The following is a 25,313-nucleotide window of genomic DNA, read 5'->3' as shown; positions in this document are numbered from 1 at the left end:
CCCAGACTGTGAGAGGAGGCAGGCTGGGCTGAGGGACTCCCCCTCCAGAGCATGAATTTTCATGCACCGGGCCTCTAGTACTAAATAAACAAATTGCATGTATATCTCATGACTCCTGACGAATCCTGTGGGTACTCCTCATCTCAAAGTTGAGGAGATCAAGGAGTTAAATCAATCTCTCAAGGGTTAACAGTTATTTAGAGGTAGAATTTGAACTTAGCACAAGTGCCTAAGCCCAGCCCTGTAAATCTTAATCTTTGCTGTTGGTTCATGTTTTGGCATGTAGTAGATTGATTAGTACTTGATTACAAAATTCAGGAAAGTGGGGACTATCTACTGGTGGAAGGGTCATTATGGAAGGACTATACCAAAGTTCCTGTGTTCTTTAAGGTATATTCCAAAATATTTTCTGGGAAAAAGGCAGCAACTATCAGGCAAATAAAATGCTGTAAAATTCACTTTCCACAAAGAATTATTAGGGGACACCCTAATGTAAAATATTTCCAGTTAAAAAAATTAAAATATCTGACCAATTTATTCATATATATATATAATGGAATATGACACAGCTTTTTTCATTGCAACCAAGAAAACTTATAATGTTACCATTTTATTAAAGGGCTTACTCTATTTTAACTTTCACTGACTGACCAACATATGGTTGCTTCTTACCTGAAAGTTGCCGAAACAGCTTCCCCCTGGAAGGGTCACATAACTCACAAAGGGAGGCCCAGGAGATGGCAGCGACTCATACACCACCACACCTTCACTGGGGAACGCAGCCCTCTGCTGCTGCTTGCTTTCCCAAAATTCCTGCAACATTGACACAACGTTCACTGAAAAAGACAAGAGAAATACCAGCTATTCAGAATGGTCATACTCTGGCAAAACAAAATTTTATTTGTGGGGTGCTTTTAGTTGTGAAAGAAACAAATACTATTTAACACAAAGGTGTTTATTTCTTCATGAGTATGGGTCAAGTGGCTTGGTGCTCTAATTCTAACAACACTGCAGTATCTTAAATTATCTTTACAATTGAATATCAAATTTAAACATCTCAGTCTTTCTTCTTTGAAAATTTGCCTTAATAAACTTTGTCCAGACCTATAATTACCCAGGGCCCCTGCTCCCATTTCTTATAGATTCTTAAACCTGCAAAGTGAAAGCCAAATTTGAAGGTAAAGATGTAAGCAATGTAATTTTAACTGGGACTCGCCTATTATAAGGTTTAAGAGGAAAAAAGGCAGAAAGAAGAAAAGTCTTTCATGCGTCTCTCCACCCAATCTTAAGAATGAAAGGCAATTGTGTAATAAGCAGGAGGCTGGAAAAAGCCATAAGTGAAACTAATAACATGGAGACCTTGTTAAGGACCACGTCTGTTAGATGACTTCAGAAAACATAGTAATGGCTGGAGCCATGTGTTTTAGATTAAATGACCTGTGATAGCCTGCAGAATTTCCAGATCAAATTAGGTTGGTTTGTTTATCCTGTACTGCAAATTGAATTGTGGAAATTAACAAGGATAATAGAATTGTAGAACTTACAGGTCATGCAGGCAAAGCTCTGCCTAATGCAGGCATTCCCTGCTCAACACTACTGACAGATGTCTGTGCCTGAACACGTGCAGAGACCTGGTACTTGGCACACCTAGCGGCAGCCTATTTCAACTGCTAATGGTTCTGACTGTGAAAGGGTCCTTTTGGGACTGAGCTGAAATCTGCTTCCCTGTAAAGTTCATTTCTGGGGCCTCCTAGAAGCTTATCCCCTTATCCACATGAGAGCCCACCACAAAACTTTGAAGGCAGTGTAGGCGTCTGTTGTTTTTACCTGCCTGCCATTTGATTCATTCCTCTCTTTGTGGAAATAGCAAAGGTTTTCCTTAAACAACTACTTTTCCTTCAACCATGTCTTCTCCAGGGCTGAGGGTGGGAGTTTGACCAAAGCCACATCATCTACCACCAATAAGTCCAGGAATTTTGTTGGAAATGTTGGAAGACTAGATTCTTCTTTTTTTTCTCTAGCGTTGCTAGGGTGATAGATAGGAGCTAAGTGTGGTGCTGCCCAAGCAAAGGGAAATCAAGTTGGCAAGAAAACCAACAGAGAAGGGCAGAACCAATAGATGGAGAAAGAAAGACTAAGTCCTGACAGCAGGCTTTGAGCTCCTGCACCAACACGTCTGCTTTTTCCTTAAACCATTCTGAACTGGTGTCTCTCACTTGCATATCAAAATATACTAATTCAAACAACTTTTGATTTCCTTAAGTTCTAGATTAAATAATTTTTTGTTTTGCCTTGGCCAGCTTGCTCAGTGGTTAGATCATTGGCCTGAGAAGGGCTGAGGGTTCGATTCCCAGCAAGGGCACCTAAGTCCATTGCAGGTTCCCCAGCCCCTGTAGGAGTGCATGCAGGAGGCAACTAATCAATGTGTCTCTCTCACATCAATGTCTCTCTCCCTCTCTCTCTCTCTCTCTCTCTCTTTCTCTCTCTTTATTCCTCTCCCTTACCCTCTCCCTCTTCTTCCCCCCCTCCTCCCTCTCTTTCATTCTCTCTAGAAATCATTGGGGAAAAATATCCTTGGGTGAGAATTTAAAAAATAATTAATAATACTTTTGTTCTTTAAAGCATTTTTTGTGTAACATAGGGTCTATATGCCCTTTGACATTCTCTGGAATTTCCTGGATGTACTTCAAAATGCTGGGCGTTGATATTTTTGAGGGAGTCAGGAGAGTTACATTGACCTGGAGGCAAAAACATTGCACAATCCCCTTTTAAACTGTTTCTAGAGCACCTGAGTCCTTTACCTCATCCCTAGATCACAGATTAGTTTAACAGTATGTAGTCCAGGCAAATTATGGAGACATCTAAGGAATTGAAATCCCGTGTTTATTTAAAAACTGCAGTGTTTAGTTTTCTTTCTTTTCCTTTTTTCTTTCCAGCTTTATTGAGCTATATTGTGCAGTGTTTAGCTTTTAAGAAGTGGTTTGTAAAGAAACTGGGAAAATAGAAGACTACTAGAGGGGATAATTGAATTTAAATATAAAATACAAGTTGAAGTGGTCAAAGTGAGATTGGTCACTACAGAGCTTTTCCATTCATTCAAAAATATTTGAAATAATATTTTCTACCAGTTAATGTAATTCAAAATAGATTTAGAACTTTTATTTTCTAAATTGTATTTCTTCTGCTCACCCCTTTCCTTCCCTCCCTTCCCCCCCCCACCAAAAGAAAACACCAGAAAAACCCCCACACACAAGGATTTTGAACTGGTTGATTTGTGTTTCTACTTGCATTTGACCTCCAGAATTCAGCAGAGATGTCTAAAAGATTGAAGCCTAAAACCAAAGCCCGTGCCCTGTTGCTCTGATAGTAAACAAAGCATATTAACCGCTATTTTAAGTAAGTTCATTGTTGAATGATGTTCAGCTGAGAACTAGAGTGGGAAGTTGAAGACTCATGATTATTTAGGTGAAATGAACACAGGAATTTTGGCACATAGAGCTATGTGAATTAAAGAGTTTGAAGGTATGTACTCAGTAAAATTTCTGCATGAATAAAAGTAGCAGATTTCACATTTTTCATTCTGCAACCTTGGAAGATTTCTTTGATGCTTTTATGTATGTCAGCACCTCTGAAGAGTGCAACATATGTCCATGCACACACACAATCCATCTTCCTATTTCTATCTCCTCTGGACGACTGCAAAACCATATGAATGGAGTGCAGAGAGAAGAAGTCCAGCTTGCTATTTGGAATTTCAAAGATCCTAATATCAGAGGATACTCTATTTATGAAAAACATGCTCCTCTATTTTTTTGAAGTAGCAACAACAAGGTTCATGGACAATATCAAAGAAAATATGAGCAGAGGGTCAAGTACTGCTAAAGAAAACCACCCAAGTTTGAGAATAGGCCCCACACAGTTTAGAGAACTGCAGTTGCACCTTCAATGCTCCGCAATGATCCTGCCTTCACGTTACAGAACAAACTTGGGCTATCAAGCATGTGATCTCCAAGCCTAGATCTGGAGTGGCTCATCTACACAGGTGCCCACTTCCACCTTAATTCCTCAAGTCTCAAATGAATTTGTGCTGCTTCTCCTGGGCATTGTTATAGTCGTCATTCTCTTGACCTATTTTTTAGATGTTTTTTTCTTTATGCCCTCCTTCTCAGCTGCCATAAGTATGCTTAAGATGATGAATGAATGAATGAATGAATCAATCAATCAATCAAATGAAACATTCAATATTGGGGCTATTTCTGGCTACTAATTATTAAAATTTTCCCATTACAGTCAAACTGCTAGAAAAATATGTTATAATCTATGTTTTCTTATTTTCCATTCATTTTTAACCTACTACAATCTGGTTTTCCTCTATTTTATTCCACTGAAACTACTCTGGCAAATATCACCCGTTCCTAATTTTCAGTCCTTATTTACTTGACTTCTAACTGCATTTGACACAACTAATCAATTTCTTCTAGACAATCTCCTATCCCTAGGCTTTTCTAATAGTAGTCCTCTTGATCTGCTTCTCTATACCTAATCATTTCTTCTGTCTGTCTAGTGGGTTTCTCTCCTTCTGCCCACCCCTCATGTTGATTTGCATGACAATCTTATCCTTTTGTTTTTTTTACTTCTCTCTGCTGTTCTCCTCCAATGACAGAACCTACCTCCATAACTTTATCAACCATAATGTGCACTGACAGTTCCCAAACATTCTCTTGTAACTCCAGCTTTGTTAATAAATACTTCCATTTGTATGTTGCACAGATTCAACATATTCCCAAACTCAGCTATTTTCTTTTCCATCAACTCTTCTCTTTCTCCTGAATTACTTAGAGTGTGATGTCACCTAAATCAGAAACCTGGCAGAAACCTTCATTTCCTCTCTCTCTAACTAATAAATGCCCCAGATTTGTCAATTCCATATCCTGACATCTTCCATAGTCCCCACTTCTTCTCAGTTTATACTGCCTTTGCTGCATTGGCTCATAGCTCACCAAGTATATCACAATACCCTTCTGATTCCAATCATCCTCCCATCCAACCCATCCTGTAATTGTTTCCAGGAAAATCTTTCTGAATCTCATAGCTGATCAAATCACTCACAGCTTCTTAAATCCTTCCGTGAGTCCCTCATTACCTACAGGATAAATAACTCCTTGGCAAGGCATGGAAAACCTTATGTCTTGATATTCTTTCTCATTCCAAACTTCTCTCTTCAAGTGACCTTCCAGGCTTCCACACTCCCATGCTTCTTATGTTACTGGAAAGACCCATATTTCCATTCTCTCCTTGGAGTGCCCTCTTTCCACTGTCTGTTGTCTTCTTTACTGGCACTACTCATTTTTTTTTTAAGATTCGCCCCCAGCATTAACTCCTAAGAAATAAAACCAAAACCAAAAAAAGTCTCTAATTCTTTGCTGCAGAAACTGCAGTCCTCTGAGAAACAGCCTGGATATCACTTGGGAACTTGTTAGAAATGCAGGATCTCTGGTCACACAGAGGCCCACTGAATCAGAATCTGCTTTCTTAACAAGATTGTCAGGCAACCCGATGCACGTTGAAGTTTGACAAGTCCTGCTGTAGGAAGAAGTCGTTATTCTCACCGCCCTTACCATGTACCCATTATACGCCAGGCACCGTGCATTTTCTCATTCAATCCTTACAATGTTCCCGCAAATAGGTTTTTATCATCCACAACTTATAGATACGAAGTTCAAGATGCTCAGGGTACAATCACACAGCTACTCAATTTTAGACCTGGGATTTTAAACCTAGTTCTTGCCTGAGTGTATAATATATACTCTTAGTTTATCCTGAGACACTCCCTAATTATGATGGAATTTAAGTTGTTTTCATGTATAAAGAGACAGTTCTCTACAGAGGAAGAATTACATCCTTTTCCCCACAATGTCTGGAACATAGTAGGAGCATAAAAAAAAAATGTTAGCTGAGTATTTGAATGTTATCAGAGGAATGGAAAATATGCTGCATTTGTGAGGCTGTTGGTAGGGGAGGCATAGGAGGCTCTTCATAAAAATCACTTCACTTAGCTTTTCCCAGGGGCTATTTTTCTGACATTTGTTCTTACAAAGTCAAAGGAAGCAAAAGCTAACATTTTTTTATACAAGTGATATGACATGTTTCCAGCTTGGCACTGTCACATTGAATGAGCAGTGGACAGGTATCCTGATGACCAATCTTCAGCCAGCACTTGGCTCTGGTTTAAAGCAATGGTATAAATACACCCACTGATTATGTGCTCAGAGGGGGCTGTGACTAAGCATCCCATTAGAGTACCTTCTTTCAAGGAAAGATGGCTAAAAGAGAGACCACAAGAGAAACAAGAGGAAATGACAAAAGACTGAGGCGGCTGTTGACAGAGGGGCATTAGCTAAAGTCAAGGTCAAGTCTGTGTGATGGTGCCCTCTACCTCAGGGCCAAGAAGCTATAGTCTGGAACACATCATTTTTGGTCAGGCATTATTTCTCCCAAAGCTTAGTAAAGTTCTTTTTGAAAAGTTTCTACTTTGTCTCAATGGACAATAAAGGAAAATGTCGTTATTCTAAGAATCCTATATAATAAAAAGCTAATATGCTAATTAGACCAAACAGCAGAATGACCATCTGGGTGACCTTGCGGCCCAGGCTGCGAGGGCCGAGCCCCTTGCACAAATTTTGTGCATCGGGCCTCTAGTAATAGCATAAAAATCCAGTTCCTTTTTGTGACTAAAACACTAGAGCTTCCTCTCCCAGCCATCATCTGCAAGCCAGTAAGAGGGTTCTCACTAAGTACCAAAGCTTTCAGAAATCTGAAGTTCCTAGCCTTAAGAACTGTGAGAAATAAATTTCTTTTGCTTAAGCTGCCCAGACTATGGCATTTTGTTACATCAGCCCGAGCTGACTAAGATAAATCTCTTTGGCAGTTTTAAATATTTTGTGTACTGACGCCAAGACAATTTGCAGTTTATAGACTATTTTGTGTGGCTATTTTCTTTTTCACTGTGTTTTGAAATTTCTTCATGACAGATTTTTCAGAGTGGTAATTAGATCCCCAAGCAAGTCTCTCATAAATGATGTTTTCATTTTCCCCTTCCTTAAGCTTTCTTTTTGATTATAAAGTTCAGCACTGAGGGATTCACAGGAGACATTTGACCAATGAAGATATCCAGCGATGTTAACCCCTTCACCATCCACCCTTTGACTCACTCTAGCAGGAATCCTCCATCAGCTTTAGCAAAGGCTAAATCTATCAAGTCAGACTTGGCCAGAAGAATGAAACACCTTGTGATAGTTCACCCTGTAGAGCAGTTTTCTGGAAATTAACTCACAGCAGACTATGAGAGTCTAGAGGCCAGGGACTCTGGTTCATTTTTCTCTGGAGCTTCCTTGGTATCCAGCACAGGGCTATTCATCAAAAAGCAGTTCTTAAATTCATTTGGAATCTAAGAAAATTCCACATACCTGAACAGTTTGAGTGCAACTGAATGAACGTATAGAAGGTAAGTGAAGTCACTATGATTTGTGGAGAGATCAGCACTTCCTTCTGGAATGGCAGGTTTCATGTATAAACCACCATGGTGCCCACACAGCATGGCTATGGTGGTAGCAGCCATTCCTCAGCTGGAGGTGGTGGAGTATGTGCAGAAGGATGAAGCCTGGTCAGAGGAGACAAGTGATAGCTAGTCGCTTGACAGGTGGGGCTTTACCTTCAGTAATAAGTAGGGTTTAGGAAAACCCTGAATGGGGGATGATGAGTACTCTTGTCTTACAGTGCCCACATAATATATTCACAATATAATTAGTGAACAAAACGTTAAAGTGCTACAATATAGAACAGAGATTGATTTTAAAGTGATATTTAAAACTTAAAAATTGATGACACAATAATTAAATCAACAGAATGAAAAATGTAGATGAATTCGGCTGAAAAGGTCAGGAAAAACCTGCATGAAAGCGGGGGCCTACTCTGAGCCACCTCAGAGACATGAGATGGAGACCAGGATAGAAGAAGAGGAACTGTGCTCCCAGAGGAGAGAGGGTGGTCTTTGACAAAAAGAGTAAGGAAACCACTACTGCCTCCGCTGAGGAATTGTATAAGGGAATGATGGGAAAGGGTGCCATGAGGAAGGGAGGATGACTTAATAAGAGACGGGTAAGGGGACTTAGCTCCTTTTAATAATTGAAAACCAACCCCATTGTCCTGGGGTCCCAGCTATACCCAAGAGGGAGAGAAACACAGGAGCAGAGAATGCCTTTTTCCCCTTGCTAACATGGCATGCTGCCAGTGGTGGTTCCATCCATGAAGAGGAAGGACCCAGACACGTAGAGAGAATGCGTGGTTGCTCTTTGCATCTGGGTTATCCCCAGAAGCACGTTTCTCAGGAAGGAGCGTGGGCAAAAAAAAAAAAGTCTTTCGTGTGGAGGAGGTGAAGCAAGCAAGAGTCTTGCTTCCTGGAAAGAGCACAGAGCACATCGGAGAAGGAAATCAATAACTGGCACTCGAAGGGCTTTTATCCTAAAAATACAGCGCTTGCCATTTTCACAGACTGGACACAATGGAGATGCCAGTAGGGACACATGATCGATGTTTTCATATGGGAATTCTGCAAATGCAGTGGATGCAAATGCCCCATGGATTATGGAGTATGTCACAGAAGAGTCCTCAAATAAAGGCACTGTTTCAAACACAATAAAATTCATACCACATCTTGCCTCTCCACCTTTTATCAACAGGCAGGCAATTTGTTTAGTAGTTAAAATTATGGACTCAGGAGCCAGAATGCCTGAGTTTGATTCCTGTTTCATCCAGTGTCAGGTACTGACCTAACTGCTCCAGGTTTGTCTGTAAATGCAGTACTTACATCACAGGGTTGCTGTAAGGCTCAAGATGGAAAATGCTCAGAATAGAGAGCTTTAATATAGTAAGCTCCAGAGTGTTAGCTATTATTTGTGGTAAGAGACGGTGAAGGAAGAAATGAAAAGGCCTGCTTATATACTTGCATGTTGCATCTTTGAAGTGGACTGTTCCTGGGTTAGAAACCATATCATTAAACTTTCTAAAAATAGGCAGTAAGTCTGAGAATTCTCTAATTGTATACATTGTGCTAGTTAATTTATTTCCAAAATATGTGGAGAGTTCAGAGATCGAAAAGAGAAAGCTCTTTTGATATCACTCACCAGTAAAGTCAAAACTTTATTAGTCAGAAAATGGATGAAATGGTACATGTCTCAAAATTGGAAATATGGATGTTTATCCCAATTTTTTTATTTTCTAATGAATGTTAAAGGCAATAGACCTGCTCTTAGCAAAAACTGCAGAAAGTATCTAACTTTTATTTTAACTTAATGTGTAACGACTGCTTATGCTTCAAGAAAGTAAAAATATTATAGTTCATGGCCCAGTTCAATTACCTAATATAAGTCCTGCATGGAAGACAGTCATTTGTCTGCAAAAAGGAATCATAAAAGTATGTTATAAATCTATCAGAAAAGAAGAACCAATTTTCCTTATGCCTTATATGAGAAAAAATCCTAGCTGGGTAAAATGTACCCTGCCAAAAACAATTAAAGACAAATTGAAAAGGCTACCATTTAAGGATACATCATTAAGAGGCTTTCTCGATGACTAACATATTTTCAAATTGATTTTTTTGCCTCTAAATAGATGGATTTATGTTCTGTAATATAACCTTCAATTAAATTAGCCTTAGCAGATGATATTTTAAAGTTAATTAGTACTTTCTATGCTTGCAATTTAATCATGTAAAACTTGTTCTTGCCAATGTGATAGTCTAGTTTTGTTGAGAAAAAAAAAAAAACACACACACACAAAAAAAACAAGGACCCCCAAATCATTTGGGTAAAGCTCAAGGTACGATGCAATTTGCCATTCATGCAAAATGGGTTGCAAAATGGGGTACCTTTGCGTTGTGTGCTGGGCGGTGAACCACCAGCCAGCTGTCTAATCATTTATAACCATCCTCAGGCTTTGCCAAGTTTTGGCCACACTAACGGAATCTTGCTGACACGGCTCCCATGTTGGGGACGACGCGTCGGAAACGTGGGCCCCTTTTTCTTTTGTGTAGACACTTTCTAAAGGTGGTCACAGCCACACAGCAGCGCTGAGACAGCTTGGAGTCCTGCCTTGTTCCCAGCAGAGAAACGGTCTTTAGAGCACGCTCCCGTCAGCGCCCAGCTCCTTCCTTCAGCAGCCGGCTGTGTCTCTTCTATTGTTGGCTTTTTCTTTCCTCCTCTTCTGGTCCCCATCCTCTACCCCGAACACTTTTTCAAGGGAATCATGATCCTTTAGTGTTTTACAAAGTTAAGCAAATTCTCCAAAATATGCAAGAAATATATCATTCTTTTTGGTTTAATTTTCATTTTTAGAATTTAAAGTTGCTCAACTTTGGTGGGAAGAAATTTAAATTAACATTTATTTTTCTATATCTTTGGAAGTACATGGTGATTTAAAAAAAAAAAAAAAAAAAAAGGCAGAGGGGAGAGAATATGAAGGGGCAAGAGAGAGTTGCAAAGACAAATGAGAATAAAAAGTCATTAAGTACACTGGAATTCCCATGTGTGGAGTATATGTGCACCATAGGTAAGATGATGTCTTATATATCACAAAAGCTATGTAAAATAATAACCTGATGTAATCTATTTAACCAATCAGGAAGACTGGATCTTCTCGTGTTCCATTGGGCACTGATAATGCTCTGTATTTAAGAGACTTTGTAGGACTTTTGATTTTAGATTACCAACCAAGGACCAAACAAACGGCAAAAAAACATTACTTCACTGACCAGTTCTGTTTAGTTAAAATAGTCAAATCTTTGCAAACGTGGCCTTACGCATATAACGTATCATCCCCGGGAACAATCATTATAAAAAAAGCTCTTCAAAACCCTGCCACAGCTATCTAATGAGGGTTTATGTTCAAGGCACAGAGTTTGGGCCAAAAGAGGATGGTGCAGGGCCTTTGGTCACTCCCAGTTCAGGGAGGGCAGACCCTGAGGGTATGAGGATTGGCAACCTAAGTCACTGTACCAATGTGGTTGGTATATGGGATGATTCAGGCTGTTCTACCAAGGCCAACCGGAGGCAGTGCTCTGGGGAAGTCGCCGGAGGGCTGTGTTTATTTCAGAAACCCCTCTTACTCCATGCTCCCTCCAGTCTCATCTGACTGTCAAATTAACCCTGCATGCAATTAGGCTGTGATTAAGGAGTCAGTGGATGATGAGTTAGAAGGTCTCAGTACAGTTTATCTCCTCATAAAGAACAGAACCTGACAATAGGAAAAATCTTCCCCCATTTGTGAGAGAGGAAATCAACCAACCAACAATCAGAACAGGTCTGTAGGGCACCTGCTAGGTACTGGTCCCATGGGAGGTACCTTGGGGGTTCCATGCAAGTGCAAGCTATGACTTTGCCTTCCTGAGATTTCCAACTTAGGTGTGGACAAAAACATGCCGGTGAGGCTATAGCTCACAGTGCAGAGCCACATGAGAGAAATATCAACTACACAGTACAGGCCATAAGCGCCAAAGGAGTGGTGACTAAATGATGGGTTCCCACAGCTGCCTAACAGGATGAGATCAAAATAGGGATCAACTGATTATCATCGCACCAGGGAAAAAACCCAAACCATAATTCAAACAGCATTCCATGGCACCAGAGAGAGAATGGAGGGAACTACAGGGAGTATAATAACTGCCTATTTTGTCAGTATTAAACTTTCAATAGGATTCTCTTTATTTCTTTTTCTTTTAAAATAAGATTGTTTTAACTACCTTAGACTACTAAACTTACATGAGCATTTGAACATGGAGGAAAAGAAATGAGTCTTTGGGGTTAAAATTTCACTGTGAAGTGTATTAAATAAAGAAGATTCTTTTATGAAAGGCTTCTAAAGTTGTCTTACATTTCTTAAATCAATCTGTAGCACATAATCAGTAAAACCGTATCATTTAAACAGAAAATTCATAACTTAGAAACTCACCCTTGGGCAGCTGTATCCTATTATGGGCTGTAACTTAACACATGAGTTTCAGAAGTTGTTAAAGTTTGAGTTCAGGCTAACAAATCTTAACTGTTAAAAAAAAAAAGCCTATGTTAAGAGACAGCAGACCATGAAGAGGCACCTGATTTGATCACCGGATGAATGTCAATCACATTTTATTTTGATTTGTTAAATCTTATTTATACATTGAGAAATAAATGTACTAGGACAGATATGGCCATTAAGTGCTCAAGAAGCCACTTAGTTTTTTTTCCATTTTAAAAAATTTTCCTCTGGGGCTGAGACTTTCAGTATTTAAACTCTGCCAAATGTGTATTTACTGAAGAAAGGAGAAGGGAGCTTATCCCAGTGATATCTGACCTGAAATCTGCATTTTCAAATAAAAATAGTTGTTATTATCTCAGCATAAATTTTTAAAGTAAAATTGGCATCAGTACACCAGATGTCCACAGTTCAAACTATTGTCATTAAGATGTAATCATGTTCCCAAAATGAGCTAGTGAGCAGTGAAGGTTCTTTTAACCATATTCTTCCAGACACACTTTACATGGTGAATTCAGTGCAATATGTGTGGAGATTTTACTGCACAAGCACCTTCATCCCTTACATCCTACTCCATTCTTTTCTGTGAAATGCAAAAAACCCCCATACATGTACCATTAAATTTATAGATTTTAGATAACTACACTAAAAAGCATGAAATGGAGAAAATACTTGACTCTTGAGGATCTTGCTCTTTCGCATTGCACACAGCCAGACTCATGATTACTAAGAGGTTTTTAATAGCTCTATAGTCTGGTCTAATTTTTCCAAAGGGAAAAAAAAGTACTTTTTGAAGTATTCACCTATCTGATATAAATAAGACCTTTTATGCAGAAAAATGTTTCCCCAAATGGAAGAGTTAATGCACCTCAGATATGTGAGATATTTCCTTCTAATTGTGCAATGTTTATTAAAGGGTCCATCTTATTTTTTTCATTATACAATTTGGGGAAACATGCTGGTGAAATCTAACATGTCACTTTATAAATCAGTACTGGAAACAACACATTCTCATGGCTTCAGTGACAACTCAGATAGCTTTTTAACAATCTGCTTGAGAAAGTTTGTCTGATTTCGGCCTTCAGACAGTGAATGTGGTTTCTCTCTACATTTTAAACATTTACAAATCTTGCATCTTGCCTGAATGGGTAAAATAATTCTTGCTGTGAAAAAGCTGTAATTGTCTCCCAACTTAGTATCAGGAAGTGTACCTCCTACAGATGTCAATATAATCTTTTCCCCACTGCAACAGAAAGCCATAAACTTCCAGAACTAATCCAGGATCACTGTTAACTCCAATGGCTCCCGACTGCCTGCACGCTAGGGTGACTCCACCTGCCTCAGCCTCGCCTCCCCCTCCCCCAATGCATTGTTTTTGTATTGCCTGATCTGCCTTTGGACAAGCTGTTCTCGCTCCTCAAAAATGCCCTTCCCCTTTCACTCTGTCATACTGTTCAGATGTGCCTACTAAATGGGTACCCTCTACACTTCCAGAAGAGCTCATTTCAATCCCCCCTGTTTTCCTAGAAGATGTTACCATGACGTGGTCATTTAACACCTCTGAGAGGCAATGTCTGGCAGTGACTAAAGGTGAGGAGTTGGAAGATAGAATTTGAATTCTGGCTCTATCACTTACTAGCTGTGTGACCTTGGGCAAGTCACCTTAACCTTCATGAGCCTCAGTTCCCTCACCTATAAACAACAATAGTGTGCATTACTGTGAAGGATTCATGTTCCTAGTATCGTGTCTTTCATGAGTTCTTGGCATCCTAGCATTACCACAAATGAAGAATGGTCCCAAAGATGGCAGATAAGCATATTGTGTTCTTGTAATTTGAAGAGTTAACACTCAGAGTAGAATCTGACAGTGCAGCCACCTTGAAATCATGCGGTGATTTCCTTTGAGAAAGCATGTGAGAAACTGTCAAACAGTGGCAAACAAAATGAAGCTCACACACACTCTCTTAAAAGACCTGACAGGGGCTGTGTTTACGATAGCTCATCTTTGGTTGTGACACGTGACACGAAAAGAAATGAGATGTTGCAGAAAGCCACAAGTGGAAGGCAACAGGGAGATGTGCCCTGGTATCCCTGCAAAGATTCTGTCTGGTGGTGTGGCGATTCCCAGTGCTTCTTGTTACACAACGGGGACATTCAGGCAGGGGGGAGCAGTCAGAGGCAGCTTAAATGAGCAATCTTCAAATGGAGAACCCACCTCTTAAAAATGTCTTTCCATTATTTTTCATGTGAGATGTAAAATAGGGAAAAGAGAAAAAGTGATGTTCTATGTTAATGAATAAAATACATAAAGGAAAGAAAATGAAAAACAAATTACAGCAACAGCCAGACGAACACCTTGCCTAAAACAAATGAGGGATTTAATGAATTGCAAAATGCCACTTGGAAGGCCTCCTTGGCTGAGACGTGCATTCAAATTTTATTTATTTAAATGACTAACTCTCCCCATGGGCATTGGTCTCAGACCAGAAACTCTGGGTGCTTTTCCTCACCAAAGTGCAGAGAAAATTCAATCTACTACAAGCCAACTGAGGGCAAGAAATTAATAAAGTGATCATTTATATCTCCTCTATTCTGTGTTTCTAAAGAATAAAGAGAAAAAACTGCCTCTGCATTTATAGAAAAGAAATTTAGAAAATCACGTTTACAGTGTGTGTGGGTTTTTTTACGCTCCTTTGTTCAACTGTGCTGGGCTTTTAACATCCTTGGATTGGTTCTTCCTGTTGCAGGAAAGTAAGGTAACAATTTTTCTTAAGCAATTGGCAGTGATGTGCTTAAGTGCTTAGCCTTTTCTTCTGCAAGGAAGAGCCTGGGCCAGGGTGGGGGGAGAGGAGCCAGGAGGGACAAGAGGGGGAGGCTGCTCCGGACCTGCCATTCAAGGCTGGTGGCAGCTTCCTATAGGCTGCGTAAAACAGGAGGGCGGTGGCAGCAACTTACAGGTGTGCCCAAGAAAATGAGTCCGTGTGCTAAACTCTGGCACGCACACGGGAGGTTGCCGAGGCATGGCAAAGGCGCAGGCGGACTTTTGATGTCCTGCCCCAGAAAGTAGTAAGCCTGTTCCCATTTATGCCAGGAGCATGGTGAGTGGCTAGATGTTTTGATGTTATAAAAACTCCTGGTGCAGAAATCTGCCACTTGGCTCACTTTCATTTGGTCATTTTTCAGATTAGAAACACCTGAGGGAAAGGATGGGCAGTAATATTCACACCTTTTAAGCAATGCAGGCAGTTGCAGAGTAGCAGCCCATTCTAGGGTCAGCAGGCAATGCTATCTGATCAAATTTCCGTTCTATGTTAATGAATGAAATAGATACAATAGGACGTTCCTTTGTCTTTCCATATAAAAGAGTTCCTGCAAAGGCCTAGATGACAGAAAGAACATAATGTATGCTTTATTTTAACCCTTCTTCTGTTTTATTCTCTATGCTAAACTGTAAACAATTTTGGGGGTTAATTCACCTTAAGAAGTGGGCCATGATTTCAGATTAAACATCTTAAATTCACAACGAGCTCAATGAAAATTTTCCCCTGTATTTCTTTTTACTGCTTCCACTATCCAAGCCCTCAGCATAAGACCCCCTGGTCTTACACAATTTATCCAAAGCTCTGGGCAGGTCAAGAGCCCTTTACCCTTCACTGGTGAATTCAGGGCTATTGTATGAGACACACATTCTTTCCTTCCCTTTTCACTTAAAGAAACATACTAAACCTGAATAGACTCCAGGCTAGACTGGGGTAGGGAGTGATTTTATTAGTCCTAACATAGCTATTGACACATGTTTGAATACAATATAAGGAGAAAAAGAGAAAGAGAAAGAAAGAAAGAAAGAAAGAAAGAAAGAAAGAAAGAAAGAAAGGAGAAAGAAAGAAAGAAAGGAGGAAAGGAGGGAGGAAAGGGAGAGAGAGAAAGATCTTTTATGTCTTAAAGGGAAAATTAGTTATAATTTAATTTCTAAGAAGAAAAATGTATAGAATAAAATGGCCTAACATTTCTTTTTCTTCATCACATATGAGAAATATAAACTAAAAGGACATCTGGAAACTAACATTATTCAGCAATCAGAAAGGAAAAATCCAAACCATTGAAGTTTTGATGGAGACAAACATAGCAAGATTTACAAAGAAGAAAGCTGTAACCTATTGAAGAAGAAAAAAAAAAATCCATATGCATTTTACCTTTTGGGCAGTTCCATAGCAAAGTTCTATTTCAGAAGCTCTTTGTAATATGAAACCCACTGTAGATAAGATACAGGGGGAAGATAGTCTGTTTTGCAGCAGCAGGAAATCAAATTGGTTCCAGAAACAAAGTTACATGACAAATGGTTTAATAGAACTGCCAGATTTGGAAAGCTTGATTGAGTTATTTTTCATAATCATTAAAAGAAGATTTTTAAATAACTTTGCCATAGCTGTTTAGATTTTTTGGAAGGGAAGGGTGTTGCAGAGGTGGGAAGACATCTAATTTCATTGGCCTTTTAACTAATGTGTTATAATTTGTTATCAAAATTTAAGAGCTCAGTGGTGATTTATTAACTTTTGTTTGCAACAAAAAAATTCCAGACAAGCACAATACTTGATTTAACATAACCAATATATGTTATTAAAGATTAAACAGATTAGCAAGTATATATTTTATTATCATATGCAAGTTATTTTTAATTTTAACCTTAGTAGCAGTCTGCTTTATTTTACAAAAGCATCTGGAAAAGTTCATTAAGTCTTAGGTGAGCCTTAGATTTTAGGAGAGACTTCTAAGCCGTTAGCAAGATGTATCACTGACAAAATAACCCGGCAACTAATACCCCGTAGGTGAAATGAAATGAAATGAAATGAAATCATTCTTCTGACTGAAGTCAGGAACAAGTTAAACATCACTAGACCACAGCACACGACTACAGAGATTTAGAAGAAATCATATTTAAATAGGATGTGACTAGATGTTTAGGACTATTTTCTAAAAAAAAGTAAAAAAACTTTTCCCCCTTCAGTACTTACAGTCTTTGAAGACTAGAGCTGGGTCTCTGTGAGGCAGGACTTGGGCAATGATGTGTCTCAGGGATTCCAAGGTTCTGTCCATCTTGGGTCTGCCTTGTGAGCCTGCTGCACAGTGTCCTCATGCCTGGATTCTTGCAGTCCTGGACTGAATTTGTGCAGCTCATTGATGCACAGGATTACCAAAGAATCCCTTTTAACATCTGCCAATCAGACATTTCCCAGACTCTAAAGACCCCTCAGGGGGCCCTCCTCCCAGGCTCACTTATCTTTGTTGTGTGCTGAGCTAATTAGCTCTAAAGGCTGGCTGACAGGCAGGTTTCCATTGCTTCCTTCTGTTAAACACACCCACCTACAGGCTAGCTGGGGAAGCTCCCTAATCGTGGGAACAGCTTTCCTCTCCAACCAGATTTTGCCCGAATGGCTTGCAGCTTTCTGACTTGGATATTTCTTTTGGTCCCCCATCTTCAAATGTGCTGTTCTCAGGCGTGTAGAATCAAGAAGGTTATTTCTCAAGGAAATTTCCTTAGTAACAAAGGAGATTCCAGCTCAAGGCTTCCAGCTCAGAATCAGTATAATCTAAATTCTTATTTGGTAAAGAAATGCTATAAAGGTTGTGAATGTAGCCAGGCACCAGATTATGCCTCTATTTGAATTCAGGAGTATCTCTTTGGAAACCTAGTTTTTAGTCCCCCTCCCCCACTCTTCCCATCCCCCGGCCCAAATTATAGTCACTCTAGTCTGATGAGCAGTGGCAAACAGAAACTCACGGACTGACTTTCGGCTTGCCTGGGAACTTTGTTTCCCTATTTATCCTTCAAGGCAAATCATTCCCAAGATTGACTTTAATGAATTCTGATATCATTCACTTCCTTTCATTTCATAATAATTACTTCTATTAAAAATTGCAGGAGAAGCAAAAATAAAATATTGTTCAAGAGAATATAGGTAGTTATTAAAAGATCTTAAGAAAACAGATTCTTTTTCTGTTTATACCACTCACAGAATTCATCTTTCTACAGGAGACATAAATATAAGTCATGAGCTGCCAGTGCGATAATAAGGATTTGGACCAGATGTAAAAGAACGGATTTTAATGGCTATTACCTACCTTAGTTGTTGAAAACTTGTTGAAGACTTCTTTATTTTTATTTAAAATATTTTTCCAGAGTAGACACAAGAGGTTGCTTTCCAATGTTCTTTCCAATTTTCAGATTCCACAATTATGTTGTATTATATGATTAACTGAAACCAGTCCTTTAAAGTCTATAAAAATAAAATGTTTTCCATGTGACCAGCTTCTTCAGCTAGTTGGTAGAAGGGTGGTGGGCTTAATAAAAGGAAACCGAAGGAATGGGCTATAATAATAATTCTTATTTATAATACTGTCAGTTAGCAAATGCCCACAGCAAGTATATGCCACACACAACAGACATGAGGCTGCCTCAGAGTGCACACCTATTATTATAAAAAACTTGAAAGAAGTATCATTTCATGTTAAGAAACGTATTTAGGGTCCCAAAGCAAACTTTTCATGGGCTGTACCAAATAGAAAATCATCAATAGTTTTGCCACCAGTTTATCATTTAAAGGGAAATTGGATGGTTTGTAGACAACTCCCCCCCCCCCCCCCCAAACTGTTATACACTGATTGGACACAAAGTTTAAATAAATGTAAGTACTTTCAGTGTGATATTCAATTGGAAACCAAAATATTTAAGTTTCCCATTAGGGAAACATGAAAAATATGGAATCCTCAAAGGACTGAGACTGATAATATAAAAACAAAAATTAGAAATGATTGATCCTGGGATTTCAATCGGTAAATGGACTTTTTATGGGCTTAAATTTAATCCCAATGTTACATTAAAAATATTTGGTTGTGTAGTGTAGTTTTGGAAATAGTAAGATCTAGAATTGGGCTTTTGTTATCTGAATTACTTTGAAGAAGTCATTCAACTTCTCTGGGCTCAGAGTCCGTATCTAGAAAATTAGAGGGTTGAGCTGGATGCTCCCTCTCAGATCTAACATTGGTGATTCCATGGCTACATTGCAAATGAGCACAAATATTCTCAAATGTTTTCTAGCTTTCTGGAAAGTCATATATTTATTTCCTAAAAGCTGGACTGGTCTTCAAACAAATCATTTCTATTCCCCCAGTCAACCTCATATCCATGCATCAATATGACAGACACAAGTTAATAGTGTGATTTCAGAGATACCGCTAATGCTAACTAAAATGTAAGGCAAGAATTCATTAAATAAACCAATCTTCAACCTCTACAAGATTTTTCTAAAGAAGGCAAATTAGAGAACCACAAACCAGTTTGCAAAGATAATCTCATAAAAATATCATGTTCTTTAATGTTATATTTTAAGAAATAAAAAAAAGAATTCCAGGAAGGAAGGTTATACAACATTACAGTCTGTTATTATAGTTTCTTTTATCTAATTAGGTCCTTTCATTCAACAGTTTTCTGAAACCCTTTTTCTTCCTTGTTTGCCCATAAAGATGTTTCATCTTAAAGTGCCGTTGTGAGACAGTCTAGAAAAATTGAGCAGTTTCTCACCATTCTCTTTGAAGGAAGAACCTGAGAAATCACTGGGCAGTGTGTCTATGGAGTGTCCCCCCAAAATTTACACACACTTTTGAATAATTATATTGATCTTATTTTTTTAAAATATATTTTTATTGATTTCAAGAGAGGAAGGGAGAGGGAGAGAGAGATAGAAACATCAATGATGAGAGAGAATCATTGACTGGCTGCCTCCTGCACGCCCCCACTGGGGATCAAGCCTGCAATCCTGGCATGTGCCCTTGACTGGAATCGAACCTGGGACCCTTCAGTCCACAGGCCAATGCTCTATCCACTGAGCCAAAACAGCTAGGGCAAGGCAGTGTTTATTAAAATACATTGCATTTGCAAAATTGAGCTATCAGCTGTTAAAGTGTATATGCATTTTGTTTTTGATATGCTGTATTTTGGTACAGATTCTACATATAATTCACATGTTAGTTTTCAACGTCAGCCTCAATCATCTGTAGGAATGTGCCAAAAGCAAAATCAAAGTATTGAGACAAGGGTACATGACTACAGTGAGAACCAAATGATGTTTTTACAAATCCTGTTAGAGTACTTACTACTCAGAAGTATGAGAAACGGCACCCAACTGACATATTCGGTGATGGAGCTGTCATCCAATGGTGGAAGGGAACGGCTCAGTGCAGCAGCACACTCACCAAGCTCCCAGGAAGCACAGAACTCTTTGAAAAGATGAGAGATCAAAGTGGTATGTTTTGTACCATTCTGTGCACAATGTGACAAAAAGTCTATGGAAACATTAATTTTGCTGGTAAAGAAAATGCATTCTTATCATTGCAATGATATTTTTGTTGTTAAATAATTCATTACAGGTACAAAAATGATAAGAAGGCAGGGAGCACTGATTGCAATAACATCCAGAATGTTAGAAAACAATGAAGGCACCAAAGAAACATCTTTAGTTAAAAACAGAAAGGAACTCCCCCCATCCTCCTTGCCTCCCGACTTGCTAATCCACTCTGCCCTGGAAGAAGAGATCAGGGTAAGTGAAGCAGGAGCAGAGCCAGTAGGTGAAGCTGCAGTGAGGTTTGTGAGACTCCAGATCCTAAAAGATTTCAGCCTAAGGCATGCAGACTCCAAGGAATATGCCTGCAATAACTGAGCCTGAGCCCATTTATCACTACTCATCTCTAAGGCATCAGGTGACTCAGGGAAGGAGAGGCTAATGATTGAGATTTAGGAAGATTATCCTCCCTGAAATAATTTCTTCACTTACTTGCTACTGCCTTGATTCTTTTTTTTTTTTTTTAAATATATATATATTTTATTGATTTTTTACAGAGAGGAAGAGAGAGGGATAGAGAGTTAGAAACATCGATGAGAGAGAAACATCGATTAGCTGCCTCTTGCGCACCCCCTACTGGGGATGTGCCCGCAACCAAGGTACACGCCCTTGACCGGAATCGAACCTGGGACCCTTCAGTCCGCAGGCCGACGCTCTATCCACTGAGCCAAACCGGTTTCGGCTGCCTTGATTCTTAAAAACTAACAATTTAAGATAAAGTAAGCAAAATGAAAAAAAAAAGATGAATTCATGCAGTTAAATAAATTAATACAGAGAGCAAGTAGTTTACAATAGCAATGGGAAATGACTGACAGCAGCTCCTTGCAGATGCCAATGGGAGATGGGTGGAGGGAACTGGAAGGGCCTAAATGCTGGATTGGCAAAGAAGGTCCAAGTGGAGTGTGAGAATGAAGAAGGGCCATGGAGAAACCGACTTTGCAGAGGTAATGACTAATGACTGTTTAGTGTCAGCGAGGAGAAGACAGAGGAAGGAATGAATGGCTGCTCAGCCTCAACTTTGTTTACTCTCAACTGGGAAGGGATCAATGCTAAGTTTGAATCAAGGTATTCTCATAGAGGGTCAGTTAGAAAGGCAACTTCAGATTAGGCAACAAAACAAATTTAAAAACACAGGCGACATCAAAGAACAATCTCAGACATTTGTTCATTGATATCTCACTATATTTAAGAACATGAATAATTAGAAGTTAATAAATCCTGTCTACAGATTAAAGAATGTACATTTCCTCATTTTTTATAGAAAACTATGTGAAATGCTTTCATGAAATAATTTTCCTTCCCACCAGATAAAACCGTGAGTGAACTGCCCTTTTCCCTTGCCAGGGCAGTCAGAGTCGGCACCCATAGCCAGAAAGCATCATGAAAGCAAGCCCCTCCTTTATCTGAGCCTTCTATGTGTAGAAGGGGATCCTGAATAAGTTTCTGTCTCCTTGACTGGGTTATGTAAACAATTACCCAGGTCTGCCATGGTACTTGCTTTCCAAAGAGAAGTAAAATTGATTCTTTAAGAAATACTTTATAGACCAAAGATATCATTAAGGAAGGCTTAGCTAATTTACAGGTTAACACTTTCAGGATAAACTCAGTTAAAGGTGGAAGGATTTGGATGCTCAAATTTACAAGATTGGAGATGATGATACCCAGCCTTTGGGTCATTAGATATGTGTTCGGTGAAAATTGATTACCTGAACTATAGCTGGCTGACTTTAGCATAATATGTATTTTTAAAAAGAAAGTTTAAATGTTTGTTTATTTTTGGAGTGTTTTTTGCCAGTGGCCTTTACAATATTTTCTCTTTCATAAAAATTTATCTAATTATTGGTTCCTCTCCCTCTTCCTGCATTTTCTCACAAACCACCCCCACCCACCCGCCGGATCCTACTGTCCAGAACAGTAATTTATTTTGTTGGGTATTCAGAAAAAAATATTATACAAGTTGTGGCTATAAAGTGATCAGACTGATTGTAAAAGAGGTATCTGAACTCTAGCTGAGTCGTTGAGACACTCCTCAAAAAGAGATGAGATCCGTCTTCAATAGGGGGCATGCTGAGAAATGAGACACACACTCAGTTTTACATGAGCTAATCAGAGCTACCTTTTTCCTTCTTTAGATAAAGTCATGTTTCTGAGGATATGAGTTGTATGAAATGTTTAAATATTTGCAATAATAATGAGCATATTAAAATGAAAATCTAGACTCTGAAAAAATTAATAATATTAGCTTAAAACAAACCTAGGGAGAATGTTTATTGGTTTTAAACAAATGACTTAAATAAATCTGAGATTAGTTGATGGAGATGTTAAGCCCAAGTAAGCCAGTAATTTCACAGCTCCATTTATTTTAGATGAAGCTTCCTGTAAAGACTGCATCAGTGGTATACTCTTAATTCAATTCAGGCTACACTTATGGATATGCTTACATTAAGATAAAAGCCTTGTGCCATCCATTTCACACAGTAAACTATAATTTCCATTCTACTTCCTATGTAGTCACCACCAGAGCACTGCACTTAGCAAGCATCCTGCTGACACAGAAGAAATATGACTTTTCAAAATTTGTTTAAAGGAGGAATAAGAAACTTCATAGAAAGATCTATTTTTCCACATATTGAAAACTGGAGAAAGACCAAGTTAGAGAATAATATATTCTTCTGATCTTCTCAAGGTACCTCAATAGCCCAGAGCTCAAAGAAAGAAAACTGCTCCCAGCACTCCTCTCCCACCTACCTCCCCACGAGAAACCAGAAACGTTCCACTCAGGGCTTCCGTTTATTGAGATGGGTTTTCTTGGGCCTGTGAGAAGATAAAAAGGCTTATTATGAGGACACAGGGGGACAAATAACCAAACTTGGTTTTCTAAAAAGGAAGGAAACTTTGGGGAGAGTAAGACTCAAAACCTGGGCCTGGTTGTGAGGGCTGTCCCCTCTCATACCACAAGACTAGGACGACAGCCTGGAGTTTGTGGATCTGAGTGATTTTGCAGGGGCCCCGAAGACCCAAAGCACCTGACTGTGCTGGTTTTCCCACCATTCACCCATTCACTTCTCTGGAACATATCGGTTCCGTATTTTCCTCCCACTCACTCCCAACCTTATTTCACTCTATTGACTTTGGGCAAGTAATTTTATATCCAAAGGTATTTTCTCATCTCTAAAATAAAAAGGTAGTCAAGAATCTCTATAACTCTAGAATGATATAATAGGATTATATTCCAGATTGTCTTAACCTAATCCTTAGGCTGACTGGGTGGGAAACTTTTTAGACTCTTTCTGGACGCCCCCTCCCATCAATCCATTGTCTGACATGGATAGTTTCCTTAGTTCTACTCCATCTTCCTTTAAAATCAAATCACTGCACTGCTCAAAATTGATGATAGCTTTTTTCTGATACATCAAATTAAAGATTTAAAAATGTTTTCAAAATCATCTTTAATTTGGTCCCTTGTAGCACAACACCCATTTCCCAACTACAGCATAACAAGCATACTACATTCACTTCTGTCCTTGCATTTTCTGCATTTCTCTGTCAGTATTCCTATTTAACCAAATCCCTCTTGCCCAAAACAACTCACCAAATCACTCTGGCCTTTCACTTACCCTTACAATTTCCTCGGCACTAGATCAATGATAGCAGGCTCTGTGGTGTACCACCTTGTACTGTCATGTAATTGTTGTCTCTTCAGAAGCAGTGGGGCTTTAGCCAACAGAAATTTTACCTTAAAAAAATCTGTGTACTCCCTCCCGATATCACTTTACACAACATCAAACACTTGGAGAACTGATGTATGAACATATATTTTCTTTTCTTTTTTAAAAAAAATATATTTTATTGATTTTTTTACAGAGAGGAAGGGAGAGGGAAAGAGAGCTAGAAACATTGATGAGAGAGAAACATCTATCAGCTGCCTCCTGAACACCCTCTACTGGGGATGTGCCCGCAACCAAGGTACATGCCCTTGACCAGAATCGAACCTGGGACCCTTGAGTCCGCAGGCCGACGCTCTATCCACTGAGCCAAACCGGCTAGGGCCATATATTTTCTTTTAATGAAGGCCAAACCTTTTACCAACAGTAAGCAAGTTTTTTAAAAAAATTCATTTCAAGTGGTTCCTTTTAAAAAATGGAAGCAAATAATATTGTGACATCCCAAGTAACATATTTGTATTATGAGGCATGTTCCTACTTACAGAATTAAGCCTACAATAATCTGATTCTAAATCCTATATAAAATTTTAATGTAATTATTATTTGCAATATTAAGGTTTAAAAAACTTGTAACTTTTTAGATATACCATATTAGTCTTTGCGAGTGTTGTAGGCTTTGGAGTTATTCCCACACTCCTGGCTATTATACAACTGTTAGCTCATGGCTATTCTGAACTTTACCTCATCCCCAGCCTTATACAGTTGCATAATATGGTTCTAGTAATTCATTAAGCAAATCAAGGTCAAACTAAAATATGATCAGATGTTCTCTAGAGATGTTCTGAGGAGAGGTGAACAATGATGAGCCTTAAGCCCACCCTGAGTATTGAATATGACAGAAAATAAATCTATACTTCAGGAAGTGCTCCCCTGACAACCTAAGAACTCATCCCTCCATCCTGTGGGAGTGGTTGATAAGCCTGTAGGCAGCAAGTTTATCTGGTAAGTTCAATTAGGCAATTGTTTTGCCAGAAAATTTACTGAATACTTAAATAAAAGAATGATTATCTCAGCTGTACTAACCTTCTGATTTGTACCTTTTAAAGATCTTTATGGTTCTGGGGAAAGCCAGCTGTGCGGTAAAGAACAGAGCGATGGCTACCAACACCACAAATCAGCACAAGTA

General features: G+C 39.0%; 2 protein-coding genes across 2 annotated transcripts in view; one reads left to right on the top strand and one right to left on the bottom strand.

Annotated features, from left to right (window-relative positions):
- The window catches only part of LIX1 (limb and CNS expressed 1), a 46,286-nt gene extending 29,111 nt beyond the window's left edge, over positions 1–17,175 (bottom strand). The window contains exons 1-2 of the mRNA XM_008144520.3: positions 17,079–17,175; positions 673–836 (exon numbers count right to left, since the gene is read on the bottom strand). Of these exons, the coding sequence (XP_008142742.1) occupies positions 673–836; positions 17,079–17,160 (246 nt within the window). The 5' untranslated portion in view covers positions 17,161–17,175. The remainder of the gene's footprint in view (positions 1–672; positions 837–17,078) is intronic.
- Positions 1–25,313, top strand: part of LNPEP (leucyl and cystinyl aminopeptidase) — a 192,168-nt gene that overhangs the window by 161,605 nt on the left and 5,250 nt on the right. The window lies entirely within an intron of this gene.

The sequence above is a fragment of the Eptesicus fuscus genome, chromosome 4 (genome assembly GCF_027574615.1).
Source record: "Eptesicus fuscus isolate TK198812 chromosome 4, DD_ASM_mEF_20220401, whole genome shotgun sequence".
In the NCBI taxonomy this organism is placed as follows: domain Eukaryota; kingdom Metazoa; phylum Chordata; class Mammalia; order Chiroptera; family Vespertilionidae; genus Eptesicus; species Eptesicus fuscus.
Note: the sequence above shows the minus strand (reverse complement) of the source record. Positions and strands in the feature narration are given on the sequence as shown.